The sequence below is a fragment of the Lepidochelys kempii genome, chromosome 13 (assembly GCF_965140285.1).
Source record: "Lepidochelys kempii isolate rLepKem1 chromosome 13, rLepKem1.hap1, whole genome shotgun sequence".
NCBI lineage: Eukaryota > Metazoa > Chordata > Testudines > Cheloniidae > Lepidochelys > Lepidochelys kempii.
Genome location: NC_136392.1, coordinates 18,523,507 through 18,539,537, shown reverse-complemented (window position 1 = coordinate 18,539,537; position 16,031 = coordinate 18,523,507). Strand labels below are relative to the sequence as shown.

Sequence of the window (16,031 nt, the reverse complement as noted above, 5' to 3'; positions counted from 1 at the left end):
GACTAGTGTTTAAGAACAATTGTAAATTCCTGAGGGTTCAGGACTCATCACGCTTGTTAATGTGATGAGACATTTTTCATCCTCCATTGCAAGGAGATAGACTAAAAATGCTTAAAGATGACAATGAGCATCTGCTTTGTTTGTTCTTTGTCTTGTAAGGAATAAGCCAACAACCTGATCCCACATTCAGTAGAGTAGCAAGCCCTCCCAACCCAATGATGTCATCAAGAATTGGAGCCTCCCAAAATCCCATGATGCAGCACTCTCAGACAGCAGCAATGTACCAGTCCCCTGAGATGAAAGGCTGGTCATCAGGAAACATGGCCAGGAGCAGGTGAGCAGGAAAGACTTAGGTCAGTGTTTTTCAAGTGTGACCTGTGATTTTGGGTGTCCCAGTTTAAGTGCCAAATTAAAACACTTCAAAGAGACCTGATTTTCAGAGGGTGGATGCTTAGCACTTTCTGAAAATCCTGGATGAAATCTTGGCTCCATTAAAATCAATAGGAGTTTTGCCATTGATTTCAGTGCAGCCAGGATGTCACCCCAGGTCTCTTTTAAACTCTCTGAAGTTGAACACCAAAAATCACTAGTTGCTTTACAAAATCATTACCATATTTCTTAAATAAACACGCAGAATCTCTAAGTGTATGTGGTAAAAAAAAGCTAAGTAATCAAAACCTATATTCATGTTAGTCAACGCAATAGATGTTAGTGGTTTACACACACACATTTGTAATGAAAGGTATGTGTGTACATGCATGCCCACACATAGTAAAAATAACATTAAGGTTCTAACCCAGTGGTGGGCAAACTATGGCCCAGGGGCCACATCCGGCCATCCAGACATTTTTATCAGCTCTTGAACTCCCACTGGGAAGCGGGGTTCGGGGCTTACCCCACTCTGGCGCTCCAGCCAGGGAGCAGGGTCGGGGTCTTGCCCCACTCCGCATGGCTCCCGGAAGCAGAAGCATGTCCCATCTCCGGCTCCTTCGCATAGGGGCAGCCAGAGGGCTCCATACGCTGCCCCCGCCCCAAGCCCTGCAGATCCCATTGGGGAACTGCAGCCAATGGGAGCTGCAGGGGTGGCACCTGCGAACAGGGCAGCGCACAGAGCCACCTCGCCGCACCTTCACATAGGAGCCGGAGGGGGGACGTGCTGCTGTTTCTGGCAGCTGCTCGAGGTAAGTGCTGCCCGAAGCCAGCCCCCCATAATGCCTCCCATGCTCCAATCCCCGCCCCAGCCCGATCCCCCTCCTGCCCTCCGAATCCCTTGGTTCCAGCCCCACTCCAGAGCTCGCATACCCAGCTGGAGCCCACCCACCCTCCAACCCCCAATTACATTAGCATTCATGGCCCGCCATACAATTTCCATACCCAGATGTGTCCCTTGGGCCAAAAAGTTTGCCCACCCCTGTTCTAACCCAAAGATGCACAGGCAAGGAGATTCTGACTTAAGGTTTCCATGAATCCCTTGTCCCCTCAATGCTAAGATTAAAGGTTTCATGGGAATCTTTAAGGAACAGTATTTAGGCCAGTAAGCTTAACTTTCTATCATTTTTCTCATCTGCAAAGTCTTTATAATTCTTAGGGCTTGTCTACACTTACCGGGGGATCCATGGGTGGTGATGGATGCATCGCCGGGCGATTTAGCAGGTCTAGTGAAGACCCGCTAAATCAACCGCAGCTCGCTCTCCTGTTGACTCCTGTACTCTACCGGATGGAGAAGAGTAGGGGGAGTTGACGGGAGAGCGTCTCCCGTTGACATTGCGTAGTGTGGATCACGCGGTAAGTAGATCTAAGCTACGTTGATTTGACTTATGCTATTCACGTAACTCAAATTGCGTAGCTTAGATAGATTTTTCTCTGTAGTGTAGACAAGGCCTTAGTGTATTTGGTGGGCTTTTTACCAGTGTTTCAAAGCTTTCTTGTTGTTTTTTGTGTTGTTTTCCATGACTTAAATACACATACACACTTCTTATTAATTAGCAGTGGTGAGAAAGGAAAGATAAAGTATACGTTTCACCAGTACACCAGTCAACGTGAAATTGTCTTCCATTTGGAATTTTGGCAATGATTCTTTCAATGTAAATCATCTAGAGGGACATCTACTGGGAATATAAATCCACTGCATGGCTTTGTCTTTTGTATTCTGCTTCAACCAGCTTTGAATTCTGGGAACGTGAACTACAAATGGCTACATGTTCTTACTTCTGCTACAGCATTTTCTTATTCATGACCCAGAAATTGCTTTTCATTGCACCTGAATGTAAAATCTATGTCTTACATTTTGCAGCAGAAAAGGATTGGATTTTGTTGAAGATAAACTGAACATTTGAGTTTCTAACCAACAAATAGGAGATATCATGTCCTTGTAGTAATTAGTGTCTGTTATGCCCTTGATCCTGTCCTGGCTAGGTATGAATAGATGACTGAATAGATTTTTCACCTAACATTCGAGAGTTAATATCTTTATAATTAGAAATCAGATTTAGTCTAGGAATATTGACAAAATACCTTGGAAGAAATTTAATTGTGCACAACAATATGATGATGGACTATTGTGATCACTGGAATCTCTAAAAGGGCTACAAGAGAGAGCTTATATCCATTAATTAGTAAGAACACTTATCAGATTCCTGAAAAGTAAATTGATTTGTAAATTTCAGATAAAAATTAAAACTGATCAGAGTTCCGGTATTTCTATATTGTCTATCCAATGTGTAAAAATAACACATGGGGTACCTTCTGGTTCTGGTAATTATGTAAAGATGTAAATCTATTTCTTTTCTTTCTGTCATATCAATCACTTATGGCTTGTATAAGGATGGCAGTGCATTAAAATATCAGTCAAACTTTATGGAAGGTAACTTTATTTGTTCTTGTGTGCTCTAGTTCTTTTCCACAGCAGCAGTTCAGTCATCAAGGGAGCCCTACAACTTATAATCTGATGCATATGAATGGCAGCAGTGGTCATATTGGACAAATGAATATTAACACCATGCCTATGTCAGGCATGCCTATGGGTCCAGACCAGGTAAGATAACTAACAATTCACTCCAGTGATGAACAGTTCTGTAGAGATTCAGAGGCTTCGTTAGCCCTAAATGTCTGGGTAATTATAAGATCCTTTTATAGGTCCGTAGCTTCTCTTTTCCTATTGAGTACAATCGGTTCTCAAGATGGCCGACTTCCTCTCATGCACCGGTTTTCAGCTCTTGCTGTCCCCTAAGCCATTTGAGGATAAAGCTTTCATTTTGCTCCAATAGGTTCTGTCTAGCTTTGCTGATATTTCACCAAATCCATTTTGAAGCCTGGCAGTCTGCTTCTAGGTTAGCTGTTTCTCTTCAGGTATCTCATGATTGTGGCTCAAGAGACACAAGGGTCACTTAAAGTTTTATTGAGCTTGGGGAAATTCCAGAGACCAAAATACTTGAAAGGGGCAACTATATCTTCTGAGATTTTGCAAGTTGTCTGCAAGACCATCTTACGTCTAAGAACAAAGGTTTCAACTAGACTAAACTGACCAACTGTGAGGATTAAGCAGTTAACACTTGTAAAGCAAGTGTTTGGAGACAAAAAGGGTTGTGCAATAGAAGTGCTAGTTCTTATGATCTTTTAGACGGAGTCCAATAAAGGCCACTCTTCTCCCTAAAAATGGATTGTCTTAATACTTTAATCTTCAAAATACACACTGCGCCAGACAGTGTGTGAAAATGCCTCAATAGCTCAGTGTTTACGGCATTCCCCTGGGTGGTGGGAGACCCAGGTTCCAGTACGTTTGCTCCAATGAATATTTATCCACAACGGAGCAGCTCCATCAGGAGACACTGAGAGAGACCTGGCCCTAGAATACCCCACATCCCAGTGGTTAGGGCATTTTCCTGAGAAGTGGGAGAACCAAGTTCAAATCCCTGCTTCACATCAGGCAGAGGGAGGAACTGAATCTGGGTCTTCCACATCCTGGGTGAGTGCTCTAACTAATGGAATAAAAGCACCACCATCTTCTCCTTCCCCCATTTTGTGTGGGTTTAGACTTGCTTTGAGCATGCCACTGGATTGGGCCCTGATGGTAAGTAGGCAGGGGAACACCTAGTTTGTGAATCCTGCTGGGCCTTAGGCATGAGTTAGGCCTCTAGCTGCTAAGCAGCATCAGAACTTGCTGGCTGGACAAGCACACAGCCATCTAATATTTAGGCAACTTCAGGACTTTAATGGTGGAAACTTAGATGCCTACAGGGTTATGTGGCAGCTGAGCAGGAGTTTTGTGAATGCCAGCAGTGACGATATGGTGAGACATAAGTTCCTTAGTGCCCCTTGTGATTCCATCCTGGTGTTTTTCTGATACGTGTTCTTTTTTTGTTTAACAGAAATACTGCTGACACTTAAAACTGTGATCTCCCAAAGTAGAGTGATCTCTATTAATGACGATGCACTAGTATTACAAAGAAAAGCTACATATTCTTCGTGGCAACTAGTACTGGCCTTATGGAAATAACTGATTTTTCCAGCTGATCACCAAGATGTCCCAAGTGACTTCATACAAAAAAGACTTTTTTTAGTAGACGCAGAGTCTCTGTATTACTGTATATTGTGGTGTACAAAACAATGGTCATAAATATTTTTGGCACTCTGCCTCTAGAAATGTGAATTTGGGAATGGCATTTTAGTAAATATGATGGATAGACTCTATGTATACCACTTCTATTTACTGTAGCTATCCAAAGCCCTTTAACTACAGGCAGGCCAAAGTGCCTGGAGAAGTCATGGTGGATAAGAATTCTGATTTCTCTAGTAAGAATATCTGACAGAGAATGTAGTTCCTAGCCTTGACTCTTTTATATTAATTCCTGAATACGAATGCTGCTTTTAACCTCTTATCCCCAGGAGTCAGTATTTCCAAGTATAGTGGCAATGCAGAATGAATTGGCATGTAATATTCCAAAATCCTGCCCATTGATGCCAAGGGGGGTTACAGAGAAAATAAATTAAAATTATTTAAACATAATCTTGACTAATATTTAAATTTTGATGTGCAGCTGAGTGCACTTTATAAAAGGCTATATAATGGATTAATGCAATATCTTTGATAAGGATTTAATAAACCGAAAGGTAGGGTGTACTCATGTTCTTTTTCAAATCCAATCTTTTAAGAATTGTTGATTGAAAAGACTGTGTACTGTAATGTTTTATGTTGTTGGAAATTAGAGCAATAATCCTTCATGGTTTTTGGGGGGAAAAAAACCTTCAGAAAAATCAAGGCAAGGCACTGCAGTCTGAATCAGAATTTTGCAGTTTTTTTTTTTGTGTGAATAAATTTTGTAAATATGATCTTTAAGAATTGTATTATATATATGACTTTTGTAGGTCACTAACTCATTTTTGCAGAGTTTGTGAAGCTAAATATTTAACACAGTTGATTTCTGTAAACTCATCTTAGTTGAGGTCTAGATAGAAGACCTTTCAATTTTTTTTTTTTAATTTAATGACCTTGGAGTTGGGTGACTTTGGCCCATATCTTTTTCTTCTTTGCCACTTATTTTATATCTTTAATATAACTTTTTTAAAAGATCATTTCTTTAGGGTTAAGCAATTGGTTAATGCTTTCTCCACATTAAGTGAGCACTTTGTTACATTTCATTTTTTATATAGGGCAATTTGACAAAAAATTGTAAACTGTCATTACTTGTCATAACAGTTCATATGGTTTTTATAGAGAAGATGCCTATTGCTAAGTATTTCTTGTTATTTACTTCACTACCATCACATCTTACAGCAAGCAACTCATTTGTTGGCACATGACATCCAGAAATCTTTATGGATATTAAACCACCGTTTAACCAAATCTCTGCACCTCTGAGGATTATTCTATTGTAATGAATGTATTTTCCAAACAAGTGTGTCTACTATCCGTATTCATGTTAAGTTACAAGTCTATTCATCTTTATCAGTTGACAGGTTGTATTTTTTTGTCCATAAAACGAAGATGCTATTCCAGATTATCCACTTTCAGACAGATGGCGATTGAAACCTGGAAACTTCCATAAGGGTGTGAACCAGAAATGTTTAAGGCATGTGGTATTTTTGTTCTGTTGTTCACTGTATAATGGAAAACGGACTTCTCCTGAGTGAGTGAAAATCAGTGATTATGATCTTTTCTTTTTGGTACTATAACTAGAAAGTCATATTTTGTTTTGCAGTAACTTGAAGGAACTTCCATCTTAATGAAAATAATTTTCAGTGCAAAAATTCCCATAACTTTCATCCTAAATGTACAGCCACAGTCCTACTCCACAAGGCAGGTAGGTGCAATAAAAATCTGCTTCTTATACAGCCCAGTCTGTAGAATCAGCACTGAGAACATAGATTTGGCTGTAGTAATTTAGTTGTTTCCACTCCTCAGTCTGGTTCATCTGTGTTGTAATGCATGACATTTAAAAGCATAAGGAACTGTTTTACCCTTTCTTGCTTTTTAGAATCCACCTGCTGGTTGAGTCAGTGCAACGTAATGGAGTTGAAAGGCAACAATCCTTTGCTTTTTATATTAAATCAGAATAGAATGATTTTATATCTTGTAGTTGTCATTATATTGATGGAAGCTGCAAACCTTGATTGCTTTGACTAGTGACATCTTCAGGATAAGTACTACTTTATGCTTTTTGCCCTTTAACTTTTTTTTTTGAATGATTCTATTTATACTTCTAAAATGTGGTACCTGATGGATGTTACAAAGGATCCTTCTTCCCTCATCTGCTTTTAGAATGTTGGTTTTTTCCAGAAATTACTTCTTGCTGAATCCAAAGATTTGTTTTAATTAAAATATGATAAAAAGATAAACCTTTTTAAATTAGTTGTTATTGAAACCTTTAAAGGCAACAATCTAAATATTTCACCTAGGTGAAATATTTAATTTACTAAACGAAATAGTCCTTTGATTTTGGTGGTATTTGATATCTCCAATAACTGTGTTTTTTGAATGATTCAAGAAGCTGTATGACTGGTTTTGACAGTACGATCACAGTTTACTAATATAACCAGTTGCATCATTACTGCATTGCAGACACAGTCTCACTACATGCCTGCCAGGTTTCCTGTTGTTTATAGAAACCATGTGTTATAAAATCCATAAGCAGTCTTTTATTCAATCTCATCCTAAATTTGTGCTTTTAACGTGAGGAATTCAGGAACATTTTTTAAAGCTATAAACAAAACCATTTGAATGTTGCACCAATTAGCACACTTTTTATTTTAGATTTTAAGTGCAGACTGATAGAATGATACAGCAAGTATGAAACCATATAATTCTGAGAGCAATATTTTAAAAAAATTCTCAGGAGAAGGCATACAGTACTGAGAATAGCATTTAAATTTAGTTTACATTAAGTACCGCTTGAAATGTGTGTATCTTTACACTGCAAAAACAAAAAACCATGTGGGCTGATTTATAAAAGGGTTGGTTATAAAGTATTACTGCTCTCCTGATTTTTGTGTTTTGATGTTAATAATAATGTAAATAAAGGTTTCTATTTAAAACCAGAATGTGGTGATTTAGTATGTCAGCTGTTTAAGCTCTGAAGGGTGCCACTTATATTCTAACAAGGCCAGGAATCTAGCATTTCCCCACCAAACCAAAATATAGCCACTCTTGAGAGATGTGATAACATAACACTATTATGTGAGAGAGACTAGATTTGGGGAATGATTTAAGAACTCTTGGTTTTCTGGGTTTAGGTATGTCTCAGGGGCTGAAGATATAGGCAACTTTGCAGTTGATACAAAATCGTTCTGGCTTTAAAAATAGTGTTCTGACACACAACCGACAACTAGAAGAAAGGATGGGGAAATAAAAAGAATTTGGGAATAACCAAAGGTTTGGGACAGAAGTTTTCTTGCTATAATATATACCTTCTGTCATAGGGAAGAACCACAGGCTGAAGCAACTTTTGTATAACATTTTGAAAATATACTTTGCCATTTTTTCCTGAAACGTATATTCAGATGGATATAGAGCAGCATTATTAACATTAGTTGGCCTTCCAGGATTCCATCTTTCACATTCTCCCATCTGCAAAGGTTGCTGCCAGCTGACAGAAAAACGTTAAGTACAACCCCTTCTTCTCCCAAATGGGAATTGTATACAGATACATACGCTTTCTTCTTTGGGAAAGGTTTGGAAAACAGTGAAAACACACATTCTGCAGAGAGACCATTTGCCAGTTACTTATAATTGTCTTTTCTTGCTGGTGAATCTACGAATGTTTTTAAACTCAGTATAAGCTAATATCTGATTGCATTTCCTAGCCCAGCACATATACTCTACTTCTGAAATGCAAAACTGACAAGACTGTTTTGGACAATATATTAAATCTGACCAGGGATGAGATGAATACAGGCTTAAACCAAATTTGCTTTTCCTAGCTTCACTGAAAACATACAGCAACAGACTAGTGTCACCCTTGAGAGAGTCTCTTTCCACATTCACCAATACTTTACTTGCTGGGGCACAGACATTATATGATAACTGAATAATCTCTGTTGAAGCTTCCTATTAGTTTTTTTAAAAGTGCCCACATACTTTGCACAGCTGGCCCCCTAAACATAATAAGCAAATTTGTTTTGAAAATCTCGGGTAGTCAGAATGAAGAATTACTAAACAAATTCAGATTTTTCCTTCTGTTGGTCGTCCACTTGATTTTATACTCAACACACGGCATCTATTATGGTGAGCATCCCATTTCAAGTTTTGTATATGATTAACATGAAAACTAACCTTTAGTGCATTTGCAGATCCTGTTTGGAGTGTATTTAATAACCTCCTCTTTATGAAAATATTCACAGATACTTAAATTACTTAGTAAATGATTGGGGCTTTCCCTTCCTAATACTTACTGCAGATTATAGACATTAAATCAAAAGTTCTAGTTTCCTGTACACTGAGCTATAACTTTTTTTTATTGGCCAAGATTGTTGCTTTTTACAAATGTAAAAGTTATACCACTAAGCGAACATGTGCTTTCTCAAACAAACTGTTTTCATTTTGAACATACAATATCATTTTACCACATAAAAAGACTTCATACAAATCTGATTTCGTTAAAATTCAAGACATACATTAACTGAAATTTTGTAGTGCTTTTAAAAATGGATGAATTCTGAAATTTATTACGTAATGTTTAAGTAACAAGGGACCATTCTGAGAAATGAGAGTTGGGCATTCCACAATTTTTATTAACAGAATTCTTCACACCTTGAAGGAATTTCTTTTGAACAAGACATTGAGTATTTACAGAACCACTCAGTCAATCTGCTTTTTTGTTAGCCACCCTATTGCCACCCGTAAGAAAAATCTTGACTATGTAGACAGTGAACTAAAATGATATCCTTAGAGGAAAAGTAGTATTGTGCTGTTGAGCATTTTCAGCTGCTGCTTCTTCAGTGCTGCTGGCTTGAATTCCTGAATCTCTAAATAATAATTTTCTACCACGGTCCTCATTTAATTTGCCCCAGTCAAAAGCAAAAATTTCCATATTGTTTAAACTTTGCATCTGTTCTAACGACATTCAATGGTGAGGCGAAGAGAGGTTTTTAATTTGTTCCCACTGAAATAGTTTTGTGGGTGCTCTGTGCTTTGAGGTGTCAGTCACATTTTCTTTCCCATCAGTCCCTTGAACAGTGTTAGTGGTGACTTTGTGAAGTATAATCCAAAGCAAAAGCAGGTGCAACTGTGGACTTCAAAAAGGGACCTATATTCCTGACAGTAGTTCCCCAAAATTCACTATCTATTTAATTCACTCAACAGTGCAAACATTCTATCTACTTCAACCTCAAAGTTCATCCAGTCCTCCACACTAACATTATAATTTTCTGAAATCATATACATTTTCATTAAGTCTGTACAAGGATTCAAGTTCTGGATGGTTTGATTCCTCATTGAGGTCCAGCAGTTGGAGGAGGTTAGCCTTCCCATCCTTCCCACAGTTGTCCTCTTTAAATAAAATAAACATATTTTAGTGTATGTGTCTTCTCATATGCTGGGATGTGAAGTATTTGCAAATGTAAGTTTGCTTCTCAGTAGTGCCATGCAGGAAAGATAGTGGAGCTACTTATCTGTGGACCACCTAAAATCAGTTATGTGGAGAACATAGTATAGCTAAATAGCCTCTTAAAACGAGGCCCAAAAATTGTTAGCTAAAATAAAGTGTCATATTGATCATCTACCCTTAAATTGAAGCTTAAGTTTGAAACATTCTTCATCAAAGTACTCTTAGTTGGCCCTTATTTCAACACTTGTTACTCCTTGTAGTTCAAAAGCTGATTATTTCTGATGTAATTAACTTGCAATTAAAAAAATGGTGACAAAGTATCACAAAACTAAGGGTAGAGTTAGGAATTAACCCGATCTATCGAACGTACTGCCATAGTATCTGAGTGCCTCACAGTTTTTAAGGGCTTTATCATCTTCACATCCCTGCAAGGTCGGGAAGTGCTATTATCGCTATTTCCTTCCCAGATGGGGAGCTGAGTTAGAAAGGCTATGTGACTTGCCCAAGGTCATACAGAAACCTCATGCTATTTTAAATTTTCTTGCAGATCAGTCCCCACTTTCAGACTCTGGTAGATTGAGAGGTTTGACAGTACTGCATTAATGGAGAAAGATGCATTCAACAAAAAGAAAACCCTGGGCTCTAGCAGAATGTCAGAATATATTTAAGTTATTTTTCCTGAATAGTTTGGGTAATTCAGTCTTGACCCCTCCGGCTCATAGTATGCATGAGGCCACTGGGGGAATAGTAAGATTGTACCGGCTCCTGAGACATAGGGGTTTTTTTTGCCCACGTCAGCCACTGCTTTGTCAGATCCAGTTCATGTGGTTGACAGGCTTGCCCAGGGCCAGTCTGAGTTTATGGCTTAGAGAGTGAGCGAGCTGCTGAGACTTAATTTAGACAAGACTGAGATTATGCTAGTACCAGGGGAAAAAAATCTGATCCTTCAACTGAGAGAATTAGCCTGTCTTCATATGCTTATGTTTGCAATTCTGCTATCCTTGGCTGCTTCTGGATGCCCAGAAGGCAGCTGTGACTAAGGGATTTTAGGTATCTGTGTTTGGCAAAAAGGTTGCAGTCCTTCATCTGGGATTCAGAGTTTAGAGCTGTGAACCGCATCTGTGTCACCTCAAGACTGAAAAACTGCATGTGGTTTATGGGGCTGCAAACTGAAACTATTCAGAAACATGCTGGTACAGAATAGGGCTGCCCTCTTGGTCAGTGGCATTTCTTACTGGGAGTGTGTTACATTTGTGCTCTGCAGTGCCTTCTAATTTCTTTCTAAATGTAATTTACGGTGCTTGCTTTAACCTTTTAAATGGTTTGGGTGCTAGGCTCGTCATAGAGCACCTTTCTCTTAGTGCAAATATTGAGTTAGTTCCCTAGGTTAACTGAAAGGAGGCAGAAGTCTGAAGATTTTTGGTGAAAGTTGTGTACCTTCATTTCAAGTGCGCATAGTAGAAAATAATGTTGCTAGTTTGAATGTTTAACCTCCTTCACTGCAGCTATTTTAGAATAACCCTAAATTGAACACAATGCTGACTTAAACTAACAGAACCATACTACTATCTTTAAGAGTGAGGATCCCCTATTTGAAAACAGTGAGAATAGATGCTGCATGCAAAAAGGAGAGAGAAAAATAAACGTTAAGCTAAAGCTTTTCATGAACTAACTCCCAACTCACAGCGACTTGGAAGATGAAGGTCTCTTCATTTCTGGCCACCTTCGACGCTGAAACTGCCTAATTATCAAGCAGCAAAAGGAGAAAAAGAGTTAACCATCACCAAGAAAACCACCGGCACTATGGTCTGAAAGATGGGAAACTATTTTAGCTTGAATCTGAATGACAGGAAATAGAACATGCTCTGCCCGTGAATAAATAGGAATACTACAGAAATTCAAATTAACAGGGCTGGAGGGAGAGTTTGCATTAAAGGTATCCCTGACAGACAGGTAAGTCCCTCCTCTGCTTTCCCAACCCCAGATTCCTCATTGCTTAGTGTGTCCTGATAAAAATGTACCTGAACTGCTCGTAGCTTCCATCTTTAAGCCCTAAATAAGAAAAAAAAAAAGAGTTATCAACTGATGCCTGCAAAAGAATAAGGTATTGGGTAATGCACAATGCAAAAAATTGTGATGTCTCAGAACCTTCTACCTACTAACCCAGTGGTTCTCAAACTTTTATACGGGTGACCCTTTCACACAGAGTGCAACCCCCTCCCTTATAAATTAAAACCACAATTTTTTATATTTAACACTATTATAAATGCTGAAGGCAAAGCGGGATTCGGCAGTGGTGGTTGACAGCTCGCAAGCCCCAGTTTGAGAACCCCGTGCTAACCTTAATTCACAAGCCATTTTTGGGGTTATGTAACAAAGTTCAAATTAGGTAGTGTGTACTCTGATCTGTTATCATTATCCAGAATCAAAGCATTTTCTACTTTACATCAACACAGAACTAGAGTTTGCAGCACCGTGGTAATTCACAGGCAGGTTCATTTAAATAAATGTAGTAGAAATATCAATTAATTAAATACACAATCAGTATAGAAGCCCCTATGCTATTTTTAATCCCCCACACCAGGAGAGTGGGATGAAGTTTAGGATAAACACATTTTCAGTTATGGTACTGCTGGTACGTGGCAGAAATATTTTGAAAAAGTGTCAATATTAGGTTTCAAATGTATACCTCAGTGCAGTGACTGGGCAGTTGAAACTTTTCACAACTACTACTGCAGCAGACTCCGATAATGCTTTGGTTAACACTTGTTTAACAATCATGGGTGTAAAAGCCTACCACTAATGAAATAATTTTCCTATTATATAATGAAATTTGTTTTCTCTGAGGTGTAAAAACCCTTTCCTTCTCAACTGCTGAGATTTCACTAGCTTACTCATATAATAGCTTGAGTGCATTCTAGAGGGAACAAGACCTGAATTTTTTATTGAAAAACACAAGCAGGAATTAAACACACTTGTCTTTTATATATATTTATATATATATATAATTTTTTTTTTAATTTGAAATGCAGTTGTGGGGAACGCTGAGTTTTCTCAGTAAATCAGACAATGTAAGCAATAGAAGCTGATGAAGATAATGGTCATCTAGAATAAGACAAGTCATCTCAGTAGCAACAATACAAGATTGCTAATCCAGGGAAGTGGGTGAATTGAAATGGGTACAGAAGCTTTTGCTACCAGCACTATGGTGGGGATAAAACCATTAACAGATGGCTGCTTATTGCTTTCCAGTTCTTAATCAGTTTTGTGCATATCATTATCTGGCTCTCATGCTCATTGTAGCAAAAGAGGGGGCAAAGTCTGAATGACACAGGAGACTGCACTTTCCTTTTCCTCTCTAGCAGGGCACTCCTGGGGTGGACCTTTTCTTCTGATAACTAATAGACAAAAGTCTCCAGTACTATCAGTCTAGAACTCTTCACCACATTTTAAAAACTCCCACTAGGATAAATGGCTCTCCAATCTATTGTGTCCTGTTATAACAGCTGGCTAGGAAACCAACTTCCAGTTCCTCAAAATTTTTGGCGTTTTTGGAAAGTTCGCCATACTGATTTAGGATGAATACTCAAAATTTCCCAAAACTGGAAATCCGCAATATTTCATTTTAGACACACTAGGAACACTCCCTAAATGAAATGTGCTCCCCAGGTTGCTTGGGAGCCCTAGGTCCCTAAGATAGTGTCATCCCTACAAACAAGCTGCCAGGAAGTTTGGGAGCACATCCTCACTACAGCTCCCAGGTATCTGGCAACTCAGCAGCTTGGAAGTCCTGTCTCCCAGGCACTTGGCTCCATGGTAGCCCACCTGGCAGACTGCCACAGAGCCTGAGAGCCTGTAGATTTTAATTAATCAACATTTTCCAGTGGAAAAATATTTTGTTGGAAAATTTCCAGCTAGTTTTCTCTGTGGTACCAGAGCATGTGCTGTGGGGGTTGGGAACAACTGTTTGTTTCTTTTAAAGATTGTATAGGTAAAAGGGGAATAAAGTAATACAAGACTTACACTGAGGATCCTAAACACACATGGGATATTATACATTTCTACAAGACAGTTCAACTCGTGAGATCTTTAGCTTCTTTAAGTTTAGTATTGTACTCTTCTACTGTTTTGCTCAGTTTTCCCCTCAAATATCTACTACTTAATATGTTAGGAAAGTAAACAAAACAGCTTTACATTTGCTCAGTACACTAACTCGATGTCTATGAAATTCACAGAAATGGATAGTTCTTTAAACGCTGTAAGTACAGCAAATTGAGACACAATCCAATGCATGCAACCATGAACCTAAAGAGAGTCCACAATTAACAGGATATTAACTTTTTGGGCGACTAGTCATAATATTAGAAATCCATTTGCAATTGTGTAAAATTAGTACTGGTATACTGGAACCCCTTTTCACTTGGGGATTTGGAGAATGTAAGTAGAAGACTCTTACCCAGATCCATGTTCCTAGTTCTTGGGTTGCACTGTTTATATCCTTTGCAGCTTCTTAATTCCATGAGTTGGATGTGCAGTTGGTTGAGAATGTCTCTATCTAGTGTGTTCACTGCATTAATCAACTAAGGATAAATAAAGGTTCTTGTTAACAACGGATGGGTTGTTGGTGTTCTTAAAAAAGTTGAGAGAGCTTCACACAAAGAACACACATGATTTGTTTCCAAAAGTAAACAAACCAAGGAAAAGCTGCTCAGGTCAAATGAAGTAGCTCTTGTTTTATACCAGCACTGCTTCAGCCGTGCAATCCTAGAACGTATAAGCTGCACTTTGCAACGACGTGGCTCAACTTGGGCTTCCTGGCACCCAGCTCCACACAATCAATTATAGCCATTCTCTCTACAAACAGATATTTAAATACAGAAGAGAGGTTCAAAACCAGGGTAAACTGTACGGGTGGAAGTCATGGCTTAAGGCAGTTCAATGTATCTATGGTAGGGGTTGGCACTAGTGGTGCTTACACCAGGGTGAGACAAAGGACTCAGACATAAGACGAAGCTTTTCATCCCTATTTCTGATCTGTGACCAGATGTGAGAGAATGTCGTCAGTGCAGAGCCAGCTCTAGTCCCTTAAGGCAGGAAGAAGGCACCCCCCTCCCCTACTTTTACTTGCCCCAGAAAACAATTGTCTGCTTCAATGCCACTTGCACTTTTAACCAGGAAAGTGCAATATTTTTCTTGAACAAAGACTGCCTTGCTATGATGTGAATTATTAGCTCCTAATCAAGTCACTGCCTTATATCACTGTTTTAGTGTATACCAGGAGACTTCTTTCAAATGTGCATTGTTTGATGAAAAGCTACTTATTTAGCAATTCAAAAGAAGTAATTTCATATTGAAAGGGGAAAAGAGTTTACTAGTCTGTTTTTAGTATTTCCATTTCTGCTCTCTGTTCAGGTACCTGATATGGGTCAGTGTTGAGATCAAAATACTCCAGGAAGCCAGTAGCAAACTCACAAAACAGGAAGTTGTGTGTCTCATTGATTGTCCTCATACACCAGTATGTGTTGTTGTTGGCACTGGTACAGGCACAGAAAGGACCCACTGCAAATGAAAGGTTGAGATACTTAAAACCATAAGAAGCATTCAGCCAGTGTTAGGCATGCATTTCACTATTCTCATAAACTTTAAGGTCAGAATGGACTATCATGATCATCTAGTCTGACCTCCTGCATATTGCAGGCCACAGACCCTCACCCACCCACTCCTGTAACAGACCCCATAACCTTGTAGTTACTGAAATCCTCAAATCATGTTTTAAAGACTTCAAGTTACAGATAATCCATTATTTATTCTAGTTCAAACCAGCTGTGCCCCATGCTACAGAGGAAGGTGAAAAACTCCAGGGCCTCTGCCAATCTGACCCAGGGGAAAATTCCACCAACCCCAAATATGGTGATCAGTTAGATCCTGAACATTTTGGTGAGACCCAACAGCAAGACACCTGGGAAAGAATTCACTGTAGTAACTCAGAGC

The 16,031-nt window shown here is 38.9% G+C and overlaps 2 protein-coding genes across 19 annotated transcripts in view; one reads left to right on the top strand and one right to left on the bottom strand.

The window, feature by feature from the left end:
• NCOA3 (nuclear receptor coactivator 3) overlaps positions 1-9,316 on the top strand; it is a 170,185-nt gene extending 160,869 nt beyond the window's left edge. For 15 of the 16 annotated variants that reach the window (XM_078848171.1, XM_078848167.1, XM_078848168.1 and 12 more), the window contains 3 exons: positions 160-334; positions 2,893-3,034; positions 4,368-9,316. In XM_078848171.1, the coding sequence (XP_078704297.1) occupies positions 160-334; positions 2,893-3,034; positions 4,368-4,379 (329 nt within the window). In that variant the 3' untranslated portion in view covers positions 4,380-9,316. Of the gene's footprint in view, positions 1-159; positions 335-2,892; positions 3,035-4,367 lie in introns of those variants that run through there. The other variant, XM_078848173.1, reaches the window with a different exon arrangement.
• The window catches only part of SULF2 (sulfatase 2), a 248,316-nt gene that overhangs the window by 2,042 nt on the left and 230,243 nt on the right, over positions 1-16,031 (bottom strand). For 2 of the 3 annotated variants that reach the window (XM_073309507.2, XM_078848174.1), the window contains 5 exons: positions 15,457-15,599; positions 14,497-14,620; positions 12,062-12,092; positions 11,725-11,781; positions 7,224-9,982 (listed from right to left, as the gene is read on the bottom strand). In XM_073309507.2, coding sequence (XP_073165608.1) covers positions 9,952-9,982; positions 11,725-11,781; positions 12,062-12,092; positions 14,497-14,620; positions 15,457-15,599 — 386 coding nt within the window. In that variant the 3' untranslated portion in view covers positions 7,224-9,951. Of the gene's footprint in view, positions 1-7,223; positions 9,983-11,724; positions 11,782-12,061; positions 12,093-14,496; positions 14,621-15,456; positions 15,600-16,031 lie in introns of those variants that run through there. The other variant, XM_078848175.1, reaches the window with a different exon arrangement.